Genomic DNA, 27,136 nt, shown 5'->3' with positions numbered 1-27,136 from the left:
TAATAACAGTCATGTAACATTTTTGATAGAAAATGTAAGTCCGTGTAACAAATCAGTAAGGCATTCCCTTAATAAAAGGAGAAATAACTTATAGTAGTAAATCAGATATTTTATTTGATAGAATAAATTGCTAAACGTTACAAACATATTGCTTATTTAAAAACTATCTAACATTATAAGTACTATTATTGGATCATTTAGTTGAATATAGTATAGCGATGATTAAACCTTGATATTATACAGTTCAAAAGATTTAGATATATTGGACTCATAAATGGGAACAATATTAAATAATCAGATCTTAAATACTTTAAAATAGGTATAGGTGTATAGCGAAAATTGATTATTTCTCCTAAGCTATAATATGTTTAACTTAATTTTTTTTTTTATTATATTTAACTATGAATTTTATATTCATTGGAAGCACTTGATACTTGTAAATAAGTTTTCATATTTTATTTTTTATGAATAAATTAAATAGGATAAGCAAAAAGGTATATAATTAAATTTAAATTGCTGGAAAAAAATAAGATACAACTCGGACAATAGTCATGTAAACTAATTCATGTTGTTAAAAACAAAATAAGACTAAAATATTGATAAAATTAAGATTATCATAAGGTGCAGGATTTAAAAAATAAAAATAAGGGATACATATTGAAATTTTAGTTCTTATTTTGACTTATCGGGAAAAACAACAATTTTTTCTCAATATCTATCATATTAGAAGAATGTAACGAAACCACATTTTGAACTTTTCAACTTTCGAGTAAAATCAAAATTATTCAAAAGTTCTAAAACACCAAATTTCAGAATGTCACAGTTTTCTTAAGTGGTTATATGCACACTATTGATTTAAAAAAAATTATTTTCATAATAAACAGATAAACCTAATGAGAATATTTTTAGATACTATCCGTAAATGAGATTGTTATTTTAAAGTCCTTTATTAGAGTACACGACAATTGGTGGATTCTTGCAGTTGCTCACTATGTCACAATATGCAGTATTCTCGTATTTCTCCAATGTGCTTAATTTAATGGAGCTGAAATAAGACATAATAGTTGACTATAAAGAACATAAATTAATTTTAATTATATACCTGAACTGAGGAAACAAGGCACACGCAGTTGGGACCATACCAATAAGACTGAAAATAAAAAATCAATATTTTTGTAAATAGCATATTCCAAAACATATAATTATTACAAAATTTTGATAAGTTTATGTAAAAATATAATACTTACAAACAACCAACAGCAAGAGTTTGGAATGGAGCATGGATCCATGTATTTCGCTTGAACCATGTACTTTTGTTTTCAAGTTTTTCCATTATGACAGGCAACAATACTAAAAATAATGATAATAATACATACATATAATTTAGTTAAATACATTTTTTAAATCATAATTATTTCTTGAATTACCCATTCCAGGTGCACACATAACAATCCTTGACACTATTACTTGAGATATTCCTTTAGCTGCAGCTAACTAAAATCAACATACATTTAAAAATTGTATTTTGATAATATATAGTATAAATATTATTTTAGAGTCCAATGTATTACTTTAGAACATCCAACTCTATTTTTATCAGCATCATAAACATCTACACCGTTTAATAATTCAGTCTGGCGCATTAATGGAATGTTCACACAATTAGCTGCTGCAACAGCGGCAAACGGAACATATCTCTAAAATATTGATTAAATTAGGAACATTGCTATGACTTGACAACTCATTGATAGTCTTACTTGAAAAAAAGGTGAGGCATTGTTTGTCAGGTATTGTTTGAATTTTATGGATGTCACACAAGCAGCTATTGTTGCTGAACCGTAAGCTGTGCCCATTTGAGTTTGACTCAAGGGAGAGTTAGCATTTCGATTGGTATAGTTAACTAAAGCATTGAATGACTGATTAATCCATTGCCAAAACACGACAGCTGGAACAGTCCTAGTAAAGTAACAATGTGAAATAAATATTAACTATCTGCAAATTACATAATTTTAATAATAATATACTTATAAAAAGATAACATTGCTCCAGTAATAGCCATACCCCCAGGAACCTGAAAGCACATTCGACCAAATACATTTTGTTTTTGTCCAGTATCTGGGTGAAATGAACTTTCATAGATCTGTTTAGCAGTTAACAATTGTTCAGTAGTTGTTCCAGGTGGATGTGTACCATTTCTGTAAAAATGTAATTTTCAAATTTAATCAAGTCTATAAATATTTCATAATTCATAGATTATACTTTACTAAGTATTATAGTATTATGTTTTACTACTTACAGATAAGATGAACGTAAGGACTTGGCTTCTTCAAGCTCTTGATCGGTTTTTAAACATAGCATAGGGTTTGTCACCCAAAAGTAATAATGCCATCTTCCGACATAAGTACTCTGATCCCAAGGACATTTTTCCATTTCAAATGAAGTGTTCATTGTATAATGTATATGTTTTATAAATTCAATATTACTATAAAAAGCAAAAAAAAAAACACTGATATTATTCATTTTATTTTTGAAAGGGACAGAACTAACTCATCTTTTTAGTTATTAAATTATTACCAAAGTGCAACTAAATTATTCTTAAAAAAACCAAAAGGAAAATCAGAGTGTCAGAATATCAGTCAACAACTTACTTTTAACTGTTGTTTAAAAGTGTTTAAAATAAAACTGTGTAGGTTGATATGACGTATATTACAAATAGGTACAACGCCTTAACTATAATTAACGACGACTGTGTTTCAGATTCTGACTATCAATTTATCAAAACAATTATAACTGTTACCTATTGAATTAATTATAATTAATAACTACGAGTTCAAAACATAGTAAACGTAATGTTTCGATAAAAACAAATTCATAGAATTATTCGAATTAACATGGCGGGATGTAAATATTATGTAATTTAAAAGTTTGGACTAATTATAGGCAATGAGTAACCCGGGATTCGACCAATCGGAAACCCAAGTGGCTAAATCAATGACCTAAATGATAAAATAATCATTAGACTAACTGACCAAGAAACGCGTTTATACTTCATAGCCTTTAGTTTTTTCATGTGTAACTGGGTACTAGGTGAGTAAGTGGCACCGTGACAACTACAGGCTGCAGTCGTCGCTCGCTGTATATTATTATTATTATTATTATTACCTTCCAAAAATATTATTTATGCCCTTCAATTCCCCTGTATACTGTTTTCTGAATAGCAGGTCCCTTTGGTATTTATAACTATTTTCTTTTTAGTGTATTGCTCACAAGTAGACTCGTGAGTCGTGAGACGTGTACGTGACGGCGAATGGCAATAGTTAGACAAGTTGTACTGTAGTATCGTACATTCGTACGGCCGGCCGTTCGTCTATAATTTAGTTTAATCTATATCATTAAATAGTTAGTAAGTCAAGACGGTGTCAAGTAAATTTGTAAATCAATTTAGACGTCATAAACGACAAACAAGTGTGATTGTATTCCGGTACTTATCTCACTCTATGGTTCATACTTGGTAGTTGGTAGCCAGGTAGCCGATAATAAAAAATATTGATACAATCACCGAGAATCGAGATAGATAATATATATACTATATAGTTATTTTGAAGTGAGATATTATGAGTATTTTAAAATTGTAGATAGTTTTTAAATCTTAGAATACTCATGTTCTCTTTAAAATTAAAACATGTTAAAAAGCCTATGAGATTGTCTGAATAATCCTACCTTTAAATTCTATTAGAGGTCCATTCACTCTAAATTGTTAACTAATAGAGTTACACGTGTTCTGCTGAGTGTAAAAATTGCCATGTTACACACTTGTAAGAAGGAAACAACACATAAGAGGACTCCTCTTAAATAATATGTATAGTATTAGTGTATTACCTAATTAGGTCATAACCGTTATTAAAATATCAACAGTAAAATATTCCTAGGGAGGTAGGTATCCACATATAGCGCCTCCAGCTATTTCATCACTGCGCCAAATCTAAATACCCCTCCCCATTTAAAGAATTTTAAAGTTGGTAGGTATAATAGTGCCTACTATAAATTCTGGTTCTCGGTAATCAACTGACATAATATATTATCTCATATACTTTAACTTTACTCTTAAGTCTTATAGTTACTAACTTACTACATATTACTTACTAATAATACTTAGTATGTAGCCATCATGTAGGTTGTAGCTAGAAGTCACATTACGATCACTTGGGTTTTAAAAGAAATGCATGTACGAAAAAATGTTACTTTAATTAGTTGTTATTAACTTCAGTAGCTCAAAAGATAGTGGAGTCCTCAACTTCTACTGTAGGTACTGGGCTAAGGCTAATGCAGAACTGCGTGGCAACTCAAAGTTACACACGTACACCTATTTTTTTATGCAGTTATATCAATAATTTATTATATTAAAAATAATTATAATACGATGACATTATTAGATAAATATTTGATACTGAATATAAACCTACTATAAAACTATACATATAAGAACATTTTATAATTTATAGGCAATTTAAGTAATTATGTAATTTAAATGCCTGATTTGTATTTTTAATGAATCTTGATTAGCAAGCTACATTAAAAAAAGTAAAACGTTAACTTATTATTGCATTATTTATTATTTTATAAGGTATAATAAAATTGGTAAAATATTTTTAGACTGGTAAATGCGTTCAATGTCCAAACGCACTGTTCTTTATTTTTCACAAATTTTAAAAGATTGACAACAGATCATCATTGTTGTAAAAAAGAGATTAATCGTCATCGTCGTATGATATTATACATATTATCTATTCCGACATTTTTATAAAACACATGCTTAAATTCTTAAGATATTATATTGGTAATGCATTTAATAATGTATGAAAAATATGTATTTAGTTTTATACTATTCAATAATATTATATTTATCGATGATTATATAATTTATGTTGTAGTGCAAAGATACACAATTGTTTGGACCTTTATTATTTATCTTTAATAGCCAATATCATTGGCGTAGTCAGGGGGTGTGTAGGGTATGTGGCAACCCCTCTAAACGCACAAACAATTTAGTGTGGAGTTCAAACGTCGAATGATATTGTGATTTGGCATTGTATATCATTATTATTGTGATGTAATATTATGAATATAATGAAGTATAGTATAAATTTTTTTGAAGGTGCCAATACCCCCCGAACGTGAAAAGGTGGCTCCGCATAAGGCCAATCGCCAATATATATGTGTTCATGTCTTCATAGTAGGCACGAAGGTAAATATTTTATAAGATTATACATATTATTTTATGATCTACTATTTTAATAAGTTAATATTATGGTATCCGTTAAATCGTGATAATGATTTACTCCAAGATATATATTCGTATCGGCTATCACATGTGTCATTTAGTCCCGAAAGTGTCATACAACATACAAAAACTCATAGAACAATTGAGTTGAGGTGTTGAGGAGTCTATATCTACAGGTTGCTTAAAATCTTTGGAGAGCCAATAAGAATTCACTATTCCCCAATATTTTGAACATTTTAACTAATGTATATACTTGAAATAAAACAAACGTTTTGCATTATTCATACTGAGCGAGTTGAACATAGTCTAAAATATTTAAAAAAATAAAAATTATATCACGACCAGAGAAGGGGGTGATCCAACAGTCCCCCCTTATAACCGCCAATGTCTTCTTTACTATCTCTCGACTCTCATCGGACTATCCGACTTGTGCGTTTAATGTTGATGTTGAATCATTTGATTTGAATTCCCACGCGATCGAAATATATAATTTGGTAACCAAATGTTGAAATAAGGTTATCCGAGTGCGGTACGTATTGAAACTCTTAAAAATTTCGTGAACACACGCATAAACATTGCATAAAAAGCAGCAGCAAAATCATTGCATAAAAAGCAGCAGCAAAATCATATTGCCCACCGTTTTGAATTCATTCTAATCCTTTCTAATCCGTACGGGGTATCGACTCATCAGCGACTTAACCATGACAAATATAAATAAACGATTCATATAATGTGCACATACTAGGTAGATCATAGTTTAAATTATAAAATATTATTATTGAATATTTTAATGAGACAATAGAAAATGTTACTGATAACCTCGGGATACGAATTATTTGTTCGTCTGAGAGATATTCAATGCGACACTGGGATATTTAGGACCTCGACATCGCTCAAAAGTTAAATCGCGTTATTACATTATTACCTATAAGTCAATAATCAATAATCAACGAGTAATCGCGAAAACAGTGCGACTGTACGAATCGACAATAGCCATTACCGGTAACCACGTTTCAAACGGTAAAACGTAAAACATCGCTAACCATGGGTTCAATATTTAAGCCAAGACGCCAAGTGTTTAGGTATGGTCAACTTACTCAATGTCTAATGTCTATATCGTCATTAAATATTTAAATTTAACTACTTAAGTATTCTTAATTCCTAGAGCGCGTCGACGCAGTCTATCCACACCGAGCGTGCGGAATACGGACGAATGGACGATTCGAAAGCGTGCAACAACTTACATCACTGCCTCGACGCCCTTAAAAACGCAAAACAGTAAACACGTTTTGAGACGTCACAGCCTTTGTAGAATGTAGATTGTAGATCAACTTTTCTATAATAATACAGATCATTGTCAATGATTTAGAAAAGTAATAAAAAATGATAATTGATGACAAATGACAAATGTGAATAGTCGATGCCGAGTGTTTCACAATTTTGAGCGCAACAACCACAACAGAATAACGAATTTACCCTTAACCCTGTCACGGGCGGGGGATGCGGTAAAAATGAAAATAAAAACAGTAAAAACCACCAATAGGCAATACTAAATTTTTCTGCGTGATAACGTGATACCGCAGCGGTATACTAATTTATTATCAGCCATGTCGCCATGATGTCGTCCCTGCTATCAGGCGGAAACCGGAGGTGCCGCCAAAATGTTTAGGTGAAAATATTTCTAAACTATAACCTATAGGTGAATTTTTTGGCAGTACCGAATTATTGGCCTCAAAACTCGGTGAGACGGTGACCGTACTACGACAAACGACTATTAAATCGGAGGTCGAGGCTAGGTCCGAGATTCCAAGCCATTGAGAATTATTCTTTGTACCAAGCTCATAACAATAATAACGTATACGGCGGCGGCACTGACTTGATGTTGGCATCGGTCTTGGCGCGCGCGTATAATCACGGTGGCGATTATTGTTGTATTTTTTTACCGTTTATATACACTTTACACTCAACACTGGGCCCGCACTTATACATCCCGCCACCGTCGTTGCTACCGGACGGACGCGGTTATGTTTTGTTGTTTTGTTCGTACGATCTTTCGCGTTGATTTTCTCTCGCCGTAGTCGTCGCACATACTACATTTTACGTTTTGCGGGCCTCCATCACTCGATCGAAACACGCTCGTTGCACCTATTCTTATATTAGTGGCGTTAGAACTATCCGGAGATCGGTTATCTTGACCGTCATCGTCAATACAACCCTTGCGAGTAGGTAGAAATCAGTAGACGCCAATACCAAACGAGACGTCGCGGACCGGGACGACGGACCACCGAGGTACCGAGCAGCAGCTGGCCTTCCGGTCGTCGCGCGGGACCACTACCGCCGCCACCGCCGCATCTACATCAGCGGCAGTTGCATCCGAAGCCAAAGCGACAAACGACGGTTGCGTTCACCGCCGACCGCGATTATTATATTACCGCCGCCGTCATGCCACTGCTCCACAGAAAACCGTTTTCCAAGAACCCTGTGCCCAGGGGTCTGAGGGACACGGATGAGGTGTTCTACTGTGAGCTGACCAAAGAGATTTTCCTCAGTTACGAGTGAGTTGAGTTGGTCTATCAAGTCTTATACTTTTCCCGTTGATTGTGTGCTATTGCACCACCGTGTCATTATGCGCGTTTCACATGGCGCCCAGCGCTCGATCGATTCTCGCGCGGCGCCCACGTTTGGCGACCGACGAGTCCGGTCCGCCCGCGTCCGATTTTTCGGTCTGTTTCCGTTCGATCCGTGGTTTACGTTTCGTCTCAAAGTTAAAACTCTAACCTGCGTCCACTGAATGGTTAGCGGATCACTTTCACCGCGTTTTTTCCCGCGATCGTATTTTTTCTCCAATTATTCGAGGTTAATCCTACTCCGATATTGGAGTCCAAGATGAAACATTCGTCATTTTTTACTACTATCAATTGTCGAAAATGCGTTTAACAGTACATACATTTCGAACAACTTTTCCCTCCTGTTAACCTAACAACATTAACGACTATTGTGTCAAAGATTCACGACTAATATTACTGTCAGTTGTGTAGTAGGTATTATACCTTATAATTATATGTTGATTTTTTATAGTAAGTGAATATCTCAACAGTGGTTTATCTTATATGCATTAAATCTAAATCATTAAATGCTAATTATCCACAGTTTAGAACTATTTTTTTATGCATGTATTACACAATATACCCGTTTCTTAAATTTGATTGAAAGATAGTCCCATTTTCATGAGTACCTATAATTTTTAAGTTCCTGAAGTTTTTTATATGTTTAAAATTGACTAGTATTACTTTTCTATGTTAAAACTTAAATTTATATTCTTAATACTGATTTTGACTAATTTAATATTTAATTCATCTGAAGTGTGTATAATTTAAATACAATGTATTAACTATTTTTTTTTTATTTATCTATGCAGGCATTATGTAGAAAGAATTATTTTGTGCAATTCATTAGTATGGTCATGTGAGCTTACTGGTAAAAAAAATATGACCTATAAAGAAGCCTTGGATTGTGAATTAGATTCAAAAAAAATGTTGAATGACTTTCCAAATGAGGTAATATTACAAGTTTTAAATTTCATAGATTGTTTCATAGTTTTTTGTTTTTCTAACGATCATTATGACTCATTTTTAACTTTCAGCTTCAAAAACCCATTTTGTATTTATTATCGCTGACAAAATGTTCTTCTTTGAAAGAGCTCATTGAACAAATATTTAACTATGTAAGATATAGATATTTTATATCAGAAATAGTGGATGTTGCTTTAGAACAAGATCAATGGTAAGCATTGTTTAAAACAGTAATAGTCATATTGTATAAATTAATTAATTTACAACTACAAAACATGATTTTTTGTTTAATCCTGTTAATATTTTAAAGGTTAAAATGTAGAGTTTTAGCTGTACATGCACCTTCTGACCAAAAAATTGCTGAAAGAAACCATCATACACCAAAGTAATTACTTAATTTTTTGAATAAGTACATTGAGAAAACTTAAATTTATATTAATATTTTTTCCATAGAAAATCAAATGATAGTAATTCAAGTGCAGCTCTTGCATTTTATAGTTATGATGTAGAACTACTAAGTCCTAAAAAAAAACAAAATCCCAACAATGAACCTATATATAGGGTTGATAGCGTTCAAATTCGAAGACCAAAAGCTTGTTTTACGAGAGATCGATGTAGATTTTTCATAACTCATAATGTTGAGTTTAAAAATGGTTTGATTTCACTAAAGGTAAACTTACATACTTAAATAATAATAATAATAAAAAAAAATGATATTTCTAATGAGAAGTAAAAAAATTCAAATATAGGGAACGTGTATGTATTTTTTAAATATTAAAACTGTTTTTGACATTTTAAGTTTTAATATTTTTGTAATATTTGCAAAACAAATATATCATACTCTATAATAGATTTGATAACTAATTTTAATTAGTTATGTTCTTTTTTTTAAACTAATTGTATTATATTTAATATATTCTAATTTTTTTTATTCTGTTGAGATTAAATATTTAAAATTATGTAATCTTTTGGATGTTAACCTCAATGATATCAAGTGTATAGTTCTATGAAATAATGTTGTGAAATTATATTATTTTAGGATAATGTAGCAAGTAGTATTGCCAACTTAAAATTTGAAGACATATTCAGTGGAGAATCTCCTCAATTTTCTGAAACAAAAAAGAACAAAGTATTAGCTAAAAATGGACTTACTAAAAAATGTAACAAGTTAATGAATGGAGGAGAACCATCCAAAAAGGATGATAAATCTTTGCAAAAATCAATGCTAGAAACAGTTGAAAAGTTAAAAGAAGAAAAATTGAAAATAAAAGAAAAGAGAAAGGAAGAAAAAGAAAAATTATCTAAATTCATGAAAGAATGGAACAAAAAAAAAGAAGATCTTGAATTGGAAGATTTAAAAGTAAGTGAAACTTTTATTTTAAGAATTTGAATTAAACAAAGTTTTTTCATTTATCATAACTATTTAGAATCATAGGCTTAAATATTATGTTCATTTCTTGATTACAAAATTTTATTTTAGTTTAAGTTGCATATCCCATAAATTAATAAAAATAATTCAATATTTTTTTTCATTTTTCATTTTAGTTAATCAGCACTCATAACAGGCTCAGTACAGTTAGTAAATTCAAATATACCACTTGTTCATATAGTATTATACTTTGATTGTTATATCATTCAATAAAAAAGTTTTACACAAATTTGAATAAAAATTGCCTATGTATTCTAAAAAAAAACATTGCCTTTTAAGTTATGTCTCTTATTGGTACCAAATATAGTATTAGATTGGTTTTACAATGATTTATGATTTTTATTTTTCATGAGATTTTTGGAAAACAGTTTTAGATTTTTTTGAATGTCCAAAGACTTTAGGAGTTATGCATAAGTAAAGTAATTTTTTGATTTATTAATCAAAATCTTTATCACTGTTGACTTGGTAAATCAAATTCCTTTCTGGGGTTTAAAAAAAGGGATTAATATTGTGTTAAAATACGTTATTAAGTAAATGCCTTTCACCAAGTATTTATAATGCAATATTTTTGTTTTAGATCTACTATACCTGTGTTAATTTAATGTGTTTCATATTTATTTTTTTATTCTATCAATTAAAATATTTTATATCATATCTAACATCAACATCATTTTTTTTAGGAATTGCCTAGTGTAAATCCAGTTAATTTGCGAGTTCCAAATGAACATATTGGTGACTTCATTATGATTTATGAGTTTTTCCATAATTTTTGGTCTCAACTTGATGCAGGCAGTTATTTCCCACAAGGATTGAATATAGAATTATTAGAAAGATGTCTAGTAGAAGAGGAAATAACAGGTATAGTACTATAGTATAGTGATGGGAATAATTGAATGAAATAATCGTTCGAATGATAAAATTACGAGTAAAAATCATGACAAAATAAACATGTTATGGTAAAAACTAAAAATAATCGAATGCTTTTCTTATCTCACTTTTACTTCTCTTACCCGTATACTACAACTGACTACTGTATAAAATATGAATGTATAGCAATAAGCAGGGCTCGGAACTTAATGTGTTTAAAATCTTAAAAATATGTGCATAAATATGTACCAAAAAATATCAAAATATGCATTTATTTTTAGTTAAAAAAGACGTACTGATACAAATTTAATTTAAAAAAAAACATATTGTAGGTACATACTACTAAAAATTTATATTTTATACATACCATATTATTAAAAAAATATGCCAAACTGTTGAATGGGAGGTCTTTGGATTTTTTTAACACTCGACATCTTCTATACCTAGCAATTATAATTTTTATGTATTAAAAAATAATCATTTTATAATTCTTAATATTCTAATTATGTACTTAATTGCGTTACACTGGATTATTAAATGTTTTTTGATGTTTTCAACTTTGAAAGACCTTCTATTATTCGTTATATTATATTATAATGTGGTGTATACTGTATAGTACCATTACTACCAATCACTAACCTATAGCTCATTGGGCAGCCTTCAGTTGCAGCGTATATTTTATATCGTTCAATTACTGATAATATTATATTATAAATATAAATTTAATATTCAAATTGTGGTTTACTGTGGGTATATTGAATAGAATAATTCACTTTATTTCCGATAACAAAAAGTAAAAACCGTAAATAAGAAGTGCAATACAAATTTTTTTTTAAGGAAAGTTCAGTTTATAACTATTTAGCTCGACAATTGTAAAGCAATAAAATATCTAAATAATGACAAATATAAACTTATAAATAGTTTGATATTACAAATCAAATTGTATAAGTGTCATGCATACAATTATTTCCAAAAATAGTTTTGGACTAATAGTGTTATAGAAGTAATAACCAATAAGAATAAGTTACCAAAAACAATATTACGTATCATTAAATTATTAAAATTATTATCATTGCGATTTCTGGCACAAGTCGAATAAGAAGTGTTTCTCTGTTATTAATTTTATTTTAGATAGTAAAATGGCACCTAAAAGATCAGTGGTATGGGAGCATTTAAAAAAAATTAATGAAAAGTGCGTGAAGTTCCAAATATGCAAAAAATATTTCAATTACCATAACAATACTACAAATTTAAAAGTATAATAGTAATAGTAATAATATTAACTAAATTATAAAAAAATATAAACGCTACCTCATAGATTAGGTTTTATCTTCTATGTAGTAACAAAATTTGAGGTTTTTATTTTGATAATACCTACTCTGTATTTGATGTTCGCTTAAACATCTTTTTTAAAACGAATATCATGATTACACTGCAATAAAAAATTGTGTTGACACATGAATATTTTTTAATTACTTTTAAAATAGTTTTAAATTGTTAGATTTTGTTTTATTTTTTAAATTTATAAAAAATGCTTATTCAAAACTCCTTGTTAAACGTCCGTGTATTGTGTAGCATTAGCATAATAATTAACAAATAATATAGGTTTACAGATATCTCAACCACATAATATCATGAGGTTATAACTATAATTCATAAAATTAATAATATATACTGATTTTGTTGTATATAGATATATTATTATTTTTTATTATATTTTTTTATATTATTATATTTTTATAAGATTATACAATTTTTTTTTAATTTCAAATTTAATTACTATTACTTTGTTTTTAGAGTTTTAAATTCCAATTTATTTATTTTGATTGCGTTTATTTTTGTTTTATCTAAAGAACATTTGAAGAGAAAACATCTTACACACCTTAATCCTATTTTAGAAACTGAAGAACAATTAGATTCAGATGTATTATCGGCTGGCCCTTCCACAAGTTCTAATTTACAATCAGAACATTCAGGTTCTAATACGAGTTCACAGCAGCCTTGTACTTCACCTATACCTAAACGTTCTCGTCAGTTAAAATAATTTGGTTCGACTAGAGATGATGAATTATCTGAAGTAGAAAATAGTTCAATAGACAAAAGTCTAATCAAAATGATTTCTGTTGATTATCAACCACTTTCATTAGTTGAGAATATTGGATGCCTTTGTATAAGCCGCCTAGTAGGAAAACGTTGACAATGAAATTATTACCGGATGAATACAATAAGATAGCTACCATTCTTAAATCTATGTTAAAAAGTATCAACAATGTTTCAATTACGACTGATATGTGGACATCAGATAGCAATAGGGTTTATTTAAAAGTTACGGGCCACTTTATATTTAATGATCGTTTATATTCGCCTGTTTTAGCAACTAGAGAAACTATTAAAATACATACTGGTGCAAATATAACTACTTCAATTTCAGATATTTTAATTGAGTGGGGTATTTTAGAAAAAATAGTAACAATAGTTTCAGATAACGGGGCGAATATGAAAAATGCGATAAATGAACACCTTCATAAATATAACCATCCATGTGTTACATTAAATTTAATTGTTAATGATGCAATTACTTCAAATGAAGAGTTGCTTAATGTGCTATTAAAGTTAGTGTTTTCGCGTCCACAAAATTAAAAGAAATACAAAACCAAATGAATGTTCCCGAATTAAAAGTCAAACAAGACGTTAGTACTAGATGGAATTCTAGTTTGATAATGTTGGAAAGACTTATTCAAATTAAAGCACCGTTATCTGCCGCAATGACATTTCTTCCTCGTGCTCCAAATTTCTTAACCATGTTAGAATGGAAATTATTATCTGAATGTCTTCCGTTATTAAAACTTTTTGAAATAATGACAGTTGAGTTATCTGGAGAAAATTATCCAACAATATCCATAGTTATTCCTTTGATACGAGGACTTCAGTATACATTGAGAAACAAAACTACTTCAAAAACAACAGGTACTTTACTTAAAAAAACTGCAATCGATGTTTTAGATAGGTGTTTAGGGATACTAGAATGCAATAAAATAGTAGCAAAAGCTACATTTTTAGATCCAAGATTTAAAAAGACAGGATTTGGTTTTGTGGATAATGCAAATAATACGGAGAAATGGATAACAGATGAAATTAATTCTATAATGAAAAATACTCAAGAGAACGAAACATCTAATATGCCTATCAACGGAGAACCTAATTTATTATGGGAACACTTTGATAATAAAGTTTCTCAAATTAGAACAACCTTATCAACTGTAATCTCAACTTCTCTCTTAATACGGCAATATTTAGAAATGCCCTTTTTAAATCGAACAAAAAAACCCTTTAGACTTTTGGAAACAGCACAAAAAAACATTTCCTGAACTTTATTCGCTCCAATTAAAATATTTATGTGTCCCCGCGACTTCTGTTCCATCAGAATGCGTGTTTTCAAAAACGGGACAAATAACAAACGACCATCGGAACAGACTTCACCCCAAAAATTTAGATTATACATATTGTATTTTTAAATAGTAATGTAAATTTGAATTTATTAATTAACATTTTATTCGCAATGCAAGATGCAGTTTCCAAATTATTATTAATATATTGATTCTATATATTATTATTACTTAGTTATTAATATTGTATCAGATTTAAATATTATATGTCATGGTATTTATTTTATATTTCATAATTAAATACTTAAATTAAATATTTATTCTTTTATATTTTTTATTCTTTGCCTAGATACATGTTAGGTACAGATAATTCATTAAAAAGTGGTTGGTAGGTAGTAGTAGATGTAAATGGTTGGCGCTTATTACTACTAATTTAGACTTAAGTATTATAATTATTCAATTATTTTATAATAAATTAAAATTATTTTGAATAATAATATACCTGCCACTAAATCAGTAGCACTAACTAATAGTTCAATTAGTCGATAACTATATTCATTTGAATAATAAAATAATTGTATAAATTTTCTGTCCAAATTAAGGAATTTATAATTTATTTTTATAGATAAAAACAATTATAAGTAAATAGTTAATACGCTTCAACTGAGTATTACCTAATGGCTAATTGTATTATTATTTATTGATATAGGTATTAGCCATTAGGTACATTAAATACTATACCAATGAGTAATATTATTATTAATATTGACTATATTTGTAAAACCAATTGCTATAAACAGTATAAACAATAAAGTAGTCAGTAGTAAACGGGCAGTGACTAGTGAGATAAGAAAAGCATTCGATTATTTATCATTCGAGTGAAAAATTCATTCGATTATAAAATTTATCGATTACTAATCATTCGATTATTAAAATCATTTGATTGTTCCCATCGCTACTATAGTATATTACAAGTTTTGAGTCTTACCATTTGGAGTATTGAATATATGTTAAAATGATTCATTTTAATTTCACAGGCCCGTTAAATACTTTGATTCAGGTATTGTTAACCACAATATTTGACCTTGAAGAAGATGAAGAAGCAGATATGAAAGATAGTCATATTTCAGGTTTAATTTTTAGCGTTTTGCTTTCAAGCTTTCAATTATATTATAATATTATAAATAAATAAAAAAATATTAATTTAGGATGTGAGCCGGTTTATAATATTAGTGACAATAAAACAAAAACTGCAGTAAAATTAGCAACCGATGTTAAAAATTGGACAATACAGCATTTGGGCCAACAGTTGAATAAAATAACATTACAACCAACTGTAATTTCTGAAGTTTTAAGAATCCATATACTGTCATCTGGTGGAAAGTGTTCTGATAGGATGATGAAGTGGATGTAAGTTATTCATCAATAACAATTTATAAAATTCATTAAACTTTTATGATTAATATATTTTGAAGATACCATGAAAGAGGATACTATTGTCCTACTGATGATCCTGGACTTAATATTAGAATAGAGCACCCTGAAGTATTAGCAGCTCTTAGTCGTCATCATATTTCATGTTTGCCAATTTGTAAGTTTTTAATTTAAAAAAAAATTGTTGATTATAATTTTTTGTTTATTATATGTTTAGCTGATAAAATAATGTTAATTAATTGCTTGATGAATCAAATATTAACTTTTTCATCATACCGAATACAACTACTGAATACTGTTGTTAAATTGAAAAATGACAGACTAGAAGTAAGAAGTGCATTAGCAGCGGAAAAGAAAAAAACCCAAGAAATAGTTCAAAAGTAAATTTTAAATGTTATTTAAAATAATTTTAGGTTATGTTTATAATTTTGATTTTCATTAGAAAAAAAGAAATGAAACTATTAAATGGCGAAACTCAGAACATAGAAACTTCTGATCAAAAGGCTATTAATAGTAGATTAAATGAATGGAACAAAAAACTCTCTGATCTAACTGATTTGGGAATGACTGCTCAAATATTGCCTCTTGGAACCGATCGAGCATTTAGGAAGTATTGGATATTTGCATCTATTCCTGGACTTTTTATTGAAGATGATGAACCATATCCTGGAACTTGTCTACCAAAGTATACAATTTTTCTTATATATTTTAGTTATTGTTTTTATTGTCATACTGAATATCTTAATGTATTAATTTCAGTGGTACTCCTATAAATAATATTAATGAGAATGATCCAGTGTCTTATGTCAAAAAACTGTTTGAAATGAATGAAAAAGAAAATGTTGGTGAATCAAGAGTCAGTTTATCGAATACACCATCAAAAAAAAAACTTATTGATGAAAGCAATAATACTTCATTTATGACCAATGGGAGCTTTGTAGATCAAAAAAGGTCACTTTTACGATGTTATGGTCCTGACAGTCAATGTCCAGTGCATGATAACATTGAACACAGGCTTGCTTGGGGTTATTACAACACTCCAGATGAACTAGACAGTTTAATTAATAATTTAAATTCGAGAGGATTAAGGGAAGGTGAACTTAAGAAAGTGTTGATACAAGAAAAACCACGTATACTTTCAAGCATGGAAAAATGTACAAATTGCCTTTTGAATCCATCATTGGTAAGTGATTTTGCTTTTACTCGTTGTGTGCTCTATTCATCCAACTAATGTATGTTACTCACATCTAGCTATAATTTATCTCAAATAAATGATAATGAAGGTTAAGTTAAATTTATTTTTTCTGTCAATTTAAATTTTTCACTTTTAAATTTATTATGGTATAACTGATAGGCTGGACAAATTTAGATAGTGTTATCTGTATTACTGGAGGTTTTTAAAGCTCCATGTCCAAGAAATTTTGTTTTGAAAATGAATAACAATAAAAAATTAAACAGTTACATCAGTACATTGTAATCTTGATATGATCAGATGAAGTGGGAGATAATATTTTTGTAATTAAGTTTGTTCTATAACTTAATTGTTTTCTGGTTATTTGGATGTGCTGTTGTGTGTTTGAACTGCCAAGGTTTTACTGGAAAAATGCCTCATAGCTTGTACATATGCAGTCTCATTGGTTGTTATCAGTGCATTACCGAATGTTGGTAAATCACAGCGGTCTTACCGTTTTGAGGTTACGCAGTTTTCCCAAATTTATTTGGAATAGAGTATAACACCTTTTGAATCTAGAAATATTGGTTCTAGTTTTCTTTCATAAAAAAAATCATTATGAATATGGTTCTAATTCAATGAAAAATATTGATTTGCATTTTAAGTGCATACTATATCTTAAGATTGTAAATAGTTATTTGAGTAAAAAATAAATAAGTGAATATTTATAGCGTAGTTTTTCCACGTTAAATTATGACAATTTTTTCTGACATTTTTAGTAGCAAATCTTTCTTGTTCATACGATGTTTTTTACTTTAACATCCCCATACAGTTTTTTTTTGTGTTATTTAATATTATTAACCGGAAGTATTAATTAAAAAGTAAATTAATTTTTATTTATTGATGTTTATGTATAAAAAAATAGATAAATTAATATTTAACTTTCATTTTTCGAGAATTCATTTATCACGAGACATAATTTTTCTTTTTTATAAATTTGTCTTTTAGTTACCCTATGTATTAACTATTTATTATTAAAATCAAATTGTATTTTACTAATAAATTATTGAATTGTTAAAAAACTTATGTAACTTTTTATCATGCTTAGCATATTTATTTTTAAATGTGAATAACTTTTCTGATGTTCCATTATTGTATTTGTTAGTTAATTGTAAAAATTAGTTTCCAGTTCCAGTTATTAATTTTAATAGTTTTTTTTTCAAAATTTTTTAGATGGTCGAGGATGATAAAAAAATTCAAAAACGTTTGAAAACTGATTTTTCTGAATTCAAAAAACTTAACGTTAAATTTCTTCGTTTAGATTCTGATGTTGATACCTCAATGGAATTAACTTTAAGAGAATATATCTTATATTTAGAACGAAGGTTAAATACTTCAGCTCTAGGTAGCATTGGGTTAAAGGTATGGTTTTAACTTATATTGAATTTATTAATTTTAGTTAAATCTAATAAAAATTATATTTATTATAGTTTTCAAATAGAGAACAATGGAGAGAAAATATTTCTAATGGCATTTATAAAGTCTCTGGTCAATTATCATGGGGTAATAGGAGTAAAGTGGTAAGTTAATTATTATCAATATAAAAAAAAAAAATTGTTTAAATAACTAATAATGGTGTATTTATTATATGTAATTTATTTAAATAAGTGTATATTGTATTGAATTGTTTTTGCTTAGAATGACGACAACTCCGAAAAAGCTAGTTCACCAGAACTTATTAGTAAGTTTATAAGCAATTATAATTAATTTTAGTAATTTAAATATAATACAACAAAATATTATTATTTTAGATTATCAAGATCCAGTTACATACATCATTGATATTAAAGGTGATAAAAAAATATTTGAGCTGGCTTCCGTGATTCTCAAACTAGAACAATCTATTGAGCCCAAATTTCTCAGAAGACCATTAGGTAATTTTACTGTATATTTAATGTCTAAATTTGTTAACAAAATTTAGTTTGTTTAAGATTGAAATAAAAATCAATTATTTAAAGGTACATAATCTATTATGTTTTTTTAATCTGTGATAGAAGTAATAACATTTTTATTTTTTATACAGTAATTAATTCAAAAGTAATAACTAATAGTGCATAACCTCGTCATTAACCATGGATTTTTATTTTATAAATTGTTTAGGTTTTGACAAAAAAGAAAAAATGAGTTCAGCCATAAATCCTTTAATGGATAAGTGGGAAATGTCACTGATGAATTCATTAAATTTTTCACAATTATTCTTACATTTAATTACATTAGGTAATCTAAATTATATTTTAATATATTAAAATATTTTGAATTTATATCAAGTTATACTTAACTTATTATTGACATAATTTGTTAGAGAAAAGTATTGAATGGTCAAAATCAATCATGAAAGTCAATTGTGTGTTATGTCGAAGCAATAAGGACGAAGATGTTATGTTGCTGTGTGATAACTGTAATAAAGGACATCACATTTACTGTTTAAAACCAAAATTGAAGGTATGTCTTATTAATTTTTTTTTTTGTATTCATTCTAGCAATAAAACACATTTTTGTTTATAGAAAATTCCCCAAGGTGATTGGTTTTGCCAAAAATGTGTGCCTATAGTAAAACATGAAGTTGAAGACGATGAACCCGAGGAAAAAGTGTTAGTTTTTAATTATTATATTGCTACCTGTATACATAGTTATTCAAATAATAATACTTAAAAATAACAAAATATTACCTTTAGATTAATGACTGTTAACAGGTGTAATACATTTTAATAATTTGTTATTCATAAAGTGATCAACTTTCATTTTTATAAATTTTATAACAGTGATTTTTGTTTTTTTTTTCACTTGGTAACTTTTTGGTAGTTGGCAACTATGCTATAATTTAAACATACAAAATTAACCAAAGGAAATTAATAACTAATTATGGAGCAATACAAATTTCAATATAAATATTAATACTTTTTACTTTATAACTTTTTACATAGATAGCAATAAGATAGTATTTTGTATATTTAATGATTAATAATTAATCTATTTTATAAATGGTTTTTAAGTTTTCTTTTTTTTTTTTGCAGAAAAATTGATATTTGTTACGTTTGTAAGGAAGAAGGAAACGTGATAACCTGTGATGACTGTTTGAAAAATTACCATTTAGCCTGTCTTAATCCACCAAAGCGTGCCGCGCCAAAACGAAATTGGACATGCTTCAGTTGTCGGCAAACATCTTGTAAAGGTATTAACTAATGATTTCATTAATATTGTTTTAAATTATAATAAATTGTGCTTAATATTATAATTACCTTTTAAAACTATCTTAATACTTTTAAAAACATATTTAATATGTGCCATTACTTATAATTACATTATAATGTTGGAGAATAACATTTGGAGAATATGGTTTTGATATTTTACATCTAATATAAATGTTCCATGGCTCTACTTATATTAGGAAGTACTTGATTTTTAAAAATACAATTCTGATTATTATTTAATAACTTTGACATTAAACAGTACATTTCATAAATACTTAATCATTGTGAACACCACACTGTCTTCATTTTACAAGTCTGTAACTGAGCAAATTTTACGCTGAGCAGTTCCAATTTATCTTTGTTAGTTTAAAATTTAGAGTGAATTGACCTCTTATAAAAATTAAAGGTAACATTATTGTCTAGGTTATCTCAGAGGCTTTTTTTATATTTTAATTGTAAAGCAAGCTGAGTATTTTAAGATATATAAACAATTTACAATTTTAAAAATGTTATAACTTGCTTTTAAATTAAAATTTAAAATAAAACCTCAGAGTTAATCTATAATAATGTTACTTTTAATTTTTATAAGAGGTCCATTCACTTTGAATTTTAAACTAACAGAGCTAAATTGGAACTGATGAGCGTAAAATTTGCTATGTTACGCACTTGTAAGACGGAAACAACACATGCAGGTGTGGTTTTTTCTCAACATTATTAATAAAATAGTAAGATAAATTATTTTTTGATAATAAAATAGCTTTATTCATAATTTTTTGAGATACCATATTATACTAACTGTCAACTGGCATTAGTTATTATCAAGGATGGAGTTGTCGAGTGTAAGATAGTAGTGCCAATGCGGCAATGCGCAATGTTGCTTAGTCACAGACAGTGAGTTTATCTTTGACTTACTTAACTGGTTTAGAAAGTTTCATGCATAGATCTTAATCTGTATTGGCATATAAGAAACTATTTTTGTGTTTCATTACATTTTATCAGCAGCAGATAACCAACCTTGACCAGAACTTTTGATCAAAAGCACCTACAAAAAAAAAAAAAATGTAAAAAAAGATTTACAGTTTGCTAATTTACTTATGGTTATTCTGGATAATATATTTAACTTTGAGACATTCCTTATCTATAAAAATTTTTGAAAATAATTTACACTTAATTTTAAGTTGTTGGTAAACAACATTTTCAAAGAAAAAAAAATATTTTTTTTTTGCCTTGTTATGCACATGTAAGACGGAAACAACACATGCGATTTTGGTGCCCTTTTAAATCCTATGAATTGTTACGAGTCAGTAGATTTTCAAATGTTGTATTTATAGATGAATGTTGAATAATTTTCATTCGTTTCGGTGATAGATAAACCAACTGTTTCCTGGTCCTATTTCAATCTGTTAAATATTATTTACAGATGAATTGGAACAGGTTGAGGTGGAAAGATATAGCAGGCGTAAGAGTTCGCAGGCTGCCACTGCCAAAATATCTGAATTTGCCCGACAACTATTACATGCATCAGCCAGATGTTATGGTCTGTCTCTGATGTCATATTATCTTATTTTCAGTGTTTATTAAAAATATTACTTTAATAACTAATATCCGTTGCAGATCCAGGCCGTATTCTTTAAATGCTCTTTTTTTTTCTAATACATATATATCTATAATTAATAATACTGTTCTTAGGATTAATAATAAAATTATAAATTAAATAGGTACTACATACTTTCTTACTATTAAAATTAAAATTTAAATATATATTTAAACAAGACTTGTAAAATATAAACATGAACATTTGATTTTGTTACACCTGGATCTGTATTATATAATACAATTTTATTCTATTGCATGTAGATAATTTTTTATAAATATTTAAAATTGCTTGATATTACTTATTTCTGTATATACTTGATGGTTCGTTTTTTTAGGTAAATAGTTGTTGATAATAGTGTGTTTTATGTTTAATATACAGATATATACTAATAGTAATACTAATATTAGTATATATCTGTGGTTTAATATTATGTTTTGTGTTTTGACAAAAAAAATTGTATATTTATTAATATGTTACATAGTATCTATATAAAAGTTATGATATATTTCTTAAAATATAGCATGGTTAGACATTAGTTGATAAATTGATACTCTTATTGACATTGTTTTGGTTATCCTTGGCTTAATTGCCTTTAGGACATGCTGATACATACAGTTTAATGTTTATTAATTATTCAGAACTATGCATGGTACAACTTTACATTTAGTCTAATTAGGAAATATCAATAAAATTGTTTTCTATTTTATTAATATTTTATTAGGAGAAGAAGAAAATATAACTGAAGAAAAAAGTCGAAGAAGAGGTAGACATACCGAACAAACAACATTAACTACATCTGAAGATCTACCTTTAGATAATGCACTTCTGCAGTTACTTTTAAACCAAGTCATGCATCATCCAGATGCATGGCCATTTTTAAGGCCTGTTACTAAGTCTCAGTGTCCTGATTATCATACAATAATAAAAACTCCCATGGATTTGGGTACCGTTAAATATAAACTTAATATGTTATCATACAGAACAAATGCAGATTTGTTAAGTGATATGGAGTTGATATTTGAAAATTGTTTCTACTACAATTCAGAAAGTTCTGAAGTCTTCAAGTGAGTAATTAATAGAATGTTATATTGTTGAAATAGTTAATAAATGCAAGGGCATTAATATTTTATTAGGTGCGGTGAACAAGTATACAATTATTACAAAAAATTATGCCAAGAATGCAATTTGAAAGATTTCAGCGAAGATGGTGTATATGATGGCCCTCCACTAAAGAAATCAAAACACAGCTTATAAATTCAACGTTTGCTAAATGTTAGAATTTAAATTAGATTTCATTACATAATCAATAATTCACTGATAATTGCCATGGTGGTCCTATTAAATTATTCATTACATCTTCCCCTAAGATTTTCAAAATATCATTGATTAGCTTATTTACCAGCTGTCTGATTCATATATGAGTCATTTTTTTAAATCAGTTTTATATATAGTTCTTAAGAACTATATAAATATGAGTTAGAATAAGTATAGTTTAAATTAAATTAGTTAGAATTATTTTTTTTACTTGGCATTGATGCTTTTCCCCAACACGCAAATGACGAAAAGTGTATTGTGATCCATTCTATTATTATTTATTACTAATAATAGATTAAACTTACTGTATATTGAAGCTAACCTTCATTTAGACTATGTAACTGTTTTTAAGATCATTGTTGTATTTCCTTATTATGTATTGTGATTTTTAACAAAAAAAAAAATATTTATTCTTACAAAATTCAATCAATTACATTTTACTTAGGCATTTTGTAAATTTATGACTTATGTGAACAGCACATCATCATTCTATTTTATTTTCAGTTATATGAATAGTATTTATATAGAATTTTAATATTAATTTAGGTAGTTATTTTTAACTCAGTACAATTGCAGTTTATTTTTATGGTATATCTTTGAATGATTTTTTTTAATTTATCATGTATATTGATCCTCGGCTCAAACCTTTTATTTTATTCTCTGTAATAAAATATAATAAGTTTATTTTAAGACATAGTGCTAAGTGCTGTGTTTTGTCAATAATTATAATTAAAATAATATAATAAAAAAAAATTTTAATGTAATTATGCGTTTATGTATTAGATAAACGTAGCCCATCTTTATTTTCTATATTATTTAAAGTATTTTAATTTTAATTTGTGTAATTCAATTCCTATTTTCATATTTTTTACTTAATATTAGTATTTTAATTTCTTTTTTTAAGTTAAATATTAGTATACATTAAATTTTTTTAAGAAAAGATGTTGTTTTATTTTGTTATTTTAAATTATATTTAAGTATTTATACAATTTCTTGACGTCTTAGAGGTCATGGTTAAATGTTTAAAGTTATGAAAAAAATAATATTTCTTCACCGTGGGGTATGTGTTTCTAAATTGTATATTGATTTAACAACAGCTATTTAAACCTTCTAAAAATTAATAATTGCATACAGATATTTTTTTTACAAAAAACTATAATTTACTTGACTATAAATAAAAATATAAAGTTAATTTGGATATGACGTGTTTAAACTATCTAAGTAATATATTTAGAATTGTCGATTAAGGGGTTTTAAAGTCAGGATTTTGGGGAAATTGATTTTTTATTCTTATTCCTAGTGAAAATGTATGTGATTCATAAATTTAATGATGTTAGTAAAGTTAACAGTATATTTTGTATTTAATAATATAAACCATAGTTCAAATATTTTCTAAACGTGTGAAATTGCTTATAATTATTATGCGTTATAGCAAAATGTACAGGGCTCATCACACAAGGTCATACTGTATTCTATTAACCATTCCTCTCATTAGTCATTATTTACACACGTCTGTCATTTAATACCTAGGTATTCAGCAATAAATATAAATTGAATAACGATATATAATACACCTTCTGTATGATTGAAAATTTGAAAGAACTAGGTATTACTTTATTCTGTGATTGAACTACTCTTTAGAAATCTATTTTGTTAACATTATTGAATTTATTTTTAGTTTATTTTCAATTGGAAATCTGTATGAAATATTAATCAATTTTACAAGGAAAAATAAAAATAAGTTGAAAATAAAGGAGAAATAGTTACTTCTTTGTTGTTTGTGCTGAGCTTAAAAGATATACTAATACTCTATTACATGATTTTAAGATACCCGTATCTTGCCAATGAATAAATTTTAATTCAATGATCAGTCTATAATAGTCATTGCTAATAGAAAATGATTTTGAGTGAAGATTGTTAGTCAATTTACATTACTAAATATGTTATATGATAAATTTGGATTGGCACATTGTTATTAAAATAATTTTCCTTAATATTAAGTTGAATTGATTTTATACCTTTTGAAAATTTCATTGTGCGTATCAATTATAAAAATTTATAATATAAATTACGAGCACTTGAAAATAATTTTTTTAATAAATTACTACTAAGTATGTCAAATTTTTATTCTCTGCATAATATATATTAAGTATCAAAATTAACTTTGTGTCTACGAAAAAAAAAAATTTTTGTATATTTTTTAGTTATAGCTAAAACTTTAGTGACTCATACACTTGTGAATTTCGAGAATCCTTGTGTAACACTCAATTTTGTATTAGTTATAACTTATAAGTTTTCAATCATAAAATCCGTTTTAATTGTAATATCAACATATAAAACTTTTGAATTTCTTTCTTGCACAGTGTCACAGTTTGGTATCGGAATTAATTTGTGCTTCTCCTCGAAAGTCGAAGAATGACGGTATAAATTATTTGTATTTGATTGGTTTCTGTTTTTGATTTTGTACTGTCGTCTATCTATTACCGGACTAAATAGATAGGTATGTTAGGTATGATCACAAAAAAATAGTTTTCGTTCAGTTGGCGCATCTCCCACTATTCTAACCACAAAACCATTGCTCGTAGTTCTCCGCATTTCATTGGCCGGCAATATTATTGCCGCCAAAATACAAAACTTCATTATTTATTATTGTATTTAATGATAATGTAACTATTGAAAGTTTATTTGTTAATGATTTCGATTTCGTTTAACATTTTTTCGACACAATTTTAAAATGCCGAAGTGTGTATTCGAAGGTTGTTCCAGTGGCTGTAGGAAAAAAGGAGTTTTCTTAAATAAAACAATCAAGGGTGTCCGCAGGAATTTGTCAAGGGGAGGGCAAGGCATTTACATTTTTAAATTTTTGTTTCATTATCTGATTGGTGATAAAGTACCTAATTGTTTTTGACGAGTTCTATCATATAGATAGGGAATGTAAAAATTAAATTATTAATTATGTGTATAGTCGGAAGTGTTGAAACTTAATCTTAATCTACAGTATTAATTTTAATCAAGTAACGTGCAACTTTATCTTGACAAATGCATTTTCTTTATATAAATAAAATGTAATCATTGACTTGATAAGTTTAGGTTATTTATAAAATTAAATGTTTGTAGCTTCTATAAAATAAATAAAAAACTACCAAACCATTTGGTAGGTCAACTATTTGTTGAAATCGGTTATTTAAATATTATTAAAACAAATCAATATTATTATTTTTTCGACAATTAGTAATAAACTAATAACACAAATAATATTATTTTATTATATTATATACAAATACTTTTTTTTTTTATTTATCCAATAAACTCGGCAACTATGGCCATTAGTTACAGACTTACAGTTATGGTAGGTTATGAAAAAAAAAATAAAAAAAAAAATAATTATTATAAAATTAAAAAGGCCTGTTGACTTTAAATTATTATATTATTATTATCGGAAATAGCACCGCTGCATTGTTCAGTATCGCCGTCGTCATTCGGGAAAACATAATTAATACCCACTAAAAATAGCTACGAAAAATTAAAATATACCAATATTGATTAATGATTTTAAAATACTAGTATAGTATTTTAGTATTTATAGTCAATGATACCAGTAAAATCACGAGATTCTAATAAATATTCACATAATATATAAGTGGAAACAGTGCATCGACGATGACGAAGATCCATCAGGTAATCTACTCTAAAATACTTTTACAAAATTAGTTGAGATATGACATTATGACTAAGTATAATCAATAATCACGGTATCCATTGAAATATTGAAATATATATTTTTCTCCAAATGTACAATACAGGCACAATACAGGCGTAGTTGTTATGGTAATC

The 27,136-nt window shown here is 27.7% G+C and overlaps 2 protein-coding genes and 1 long non-coding RNA gene across 8 annotated transcripts; 2 read left to right on the top strand and 1 right to left on the bottom strand.

Annotated features, from left to right (window-relative positions):
* Positions 1-88: 88 nt before the first annotated feature.
* On the bottom strand, positions 89-6,664 carry Sfxn2 (sideroflexin 2). Of its 5 annotated transcripts, none has more exons than XM_089219530.1 (9): positions 6,526-6,664; positions 2,297-2,482; positions 2,025-2,195; positions 1,758-1,956; positions 1,572-1,697; positions 1,428-1,494; positions 1,248-1,350; positions 1,103-1,150; positions 89-1,045 (listed from the first exon to the last, which is right to left on the bottom strand). In XM_089219530.1, the coding sequence occupies exons 2-9, from the start codon at positions 2,446-2,448 to the stop codon at positions 937-939; spliced, it is 975 nt and encodes a 324-aa protein (XP_089075656.1). In that variant the 5' UTR covers positions 2,449-2,482; positions 6,526-6,664; the 3' UTR covers positions 89-936. The 5 variants fall into 5 exon arrangements, with proteins under 5 accessions (XP_089075656.1, XP_015368773.1, XP_015368756.1 ...); XM_015513287.2 differs by lacking the exon at positions 6,526-6,664 and adding an exon at positions 4,144-4,319; XM_015513270.2 differs by lacking the exon at positions 6,526-6,664 and adding an exon at positions 3,163-3,465.
* On the top strand, positions 5,575-6,600 carry LOC149058375 (uncharacterized). Its single transcript, XR_016190268.1, has 2 exons — positions 5,575-6,363; positions 6,447-6,600. It is a non-coding gene; the product is annotated as an uncharacterized LOC149058375 (long non-coding RNA).
* Positions 6,665-7,284: 620 nt separating the features above from the next.
* LOC107165562 (bromodomain adjacent to zinc finger domain protein 1A-like) lies at positions 7,285-25,296 on the top strand. 2 transcript variants are annotated; one of them, XM_015513859.2, is made up of 24 exons: positions 7,285-7,836; positions 8,700-8,838; positions 8,925-9,064; positions 9,164-9,238; positions 9,307-9,523; positions 9,893-10,213; positions 10,963-11,140; positions 15,573-15,665; positions 15,744-15,945; positions 16,011-16,126; positions 16,187-16,349; positions 16,412-16,654; positions 16,729-17,152; positions 18,374-18,562; positions 18,631-18,720; positions 18,839-18,881; positions 18,952-19,074; positions 19,301-19,417; positions 19,503-19,642; positions 19,706-19,791; positions 20,215-20,372; positions 21,812-21,928; positions 22,710-23,052; positions 23,122-25,296. In XM_015513859.2, exons 1-24 carry the CDS (start codon positions 7,724-7,726, stop codon positions 23,240-23,242), a joined length of 3,951 nt encoding a protein of 1,316 aa, XP_015369345.2. In that variant the 5' UTR covers positions 7,285-7,723; the 3' UTR covers positions 23,243-25,296. The 2 variants fall into 2 exon arrangements, with proteins under 2 accessions (XP_015369345.2, XP_015369354.2); XM_015513868.2 differs by lacking the exon at positions 21,812-21,928 and having other exon boundaries at positions 7,288-7,836.
* The last annotated feature ends 1,840 nt before the right edge of the window (positions 25,297-27,136 follow it).

This window comes from Diuraphis noxia, unplaced genomic scaffold, assembly GCF_037042655.1.
Source record: "Diuraphis noxia isolate RWA-SAM2 unplaced genomic scaffold, SU_Dnox_SAM2 contig0002, whole genome shotgun sequence".
Lineage (NCBI taxonomy): Eukaryota > Metazoa > Arthropoda > Insecta > Hemiptera > Aphididae > Diuraphis > Diuraphis noxia.
The sequence above is the reverse complement of the archived record's forward strand: the minus strand, read 5'-3'. Positions and strand labels throughout refer to the sequence as shown.

Excerpts from the sequence above, each read along its gene's own strand:
- Sfxn2 (XM_089219530.1), bottom strand. The coding sequence starts at position 2,448 with ATGAACACTTCATTTGAAATGGAAAAATGTCCTTGGGATCAGAGTACT. Across the intron at positions 1,495-1,571 it reads ATAGAGTTGGATGTTCTAAA|TTAGCTGCAGCTAAAGGAAT; the intron begins GTAATACATTGG and ends TGTTGATTTTAG. Across the intron at positions 1,151-1,247 it reads ACTCTTGCTGTTGGTTGTTT|TCTTATTGGTATGGTCCCAA; the intron begins GTAAGTATTATA and ends TTTTATTTTCAG.
- LOC107165562 (XM_015513859.2), top strand. The coding sequence starts at position 7,724 with ATGCCACTGCTCCACAGAAAACCGTTTTCCAAGAACCCTGTGCCCAGG. Across the intron at positions 15,946-16,010 it reads GATAGGATGATGAAGTGGAT|ATACCATGAAAGAGGATACT; the intron begins GTAAGTTATTCA and ends TATATTTTGAAG. Across the intron at positions 20,373-21,811 it reads TCGGCAAACATCTTGTAAAG|ATGAATTGGAACAGGTTGAG; the intron begins GTATTAACTAAT and ends TATTATTTACAG.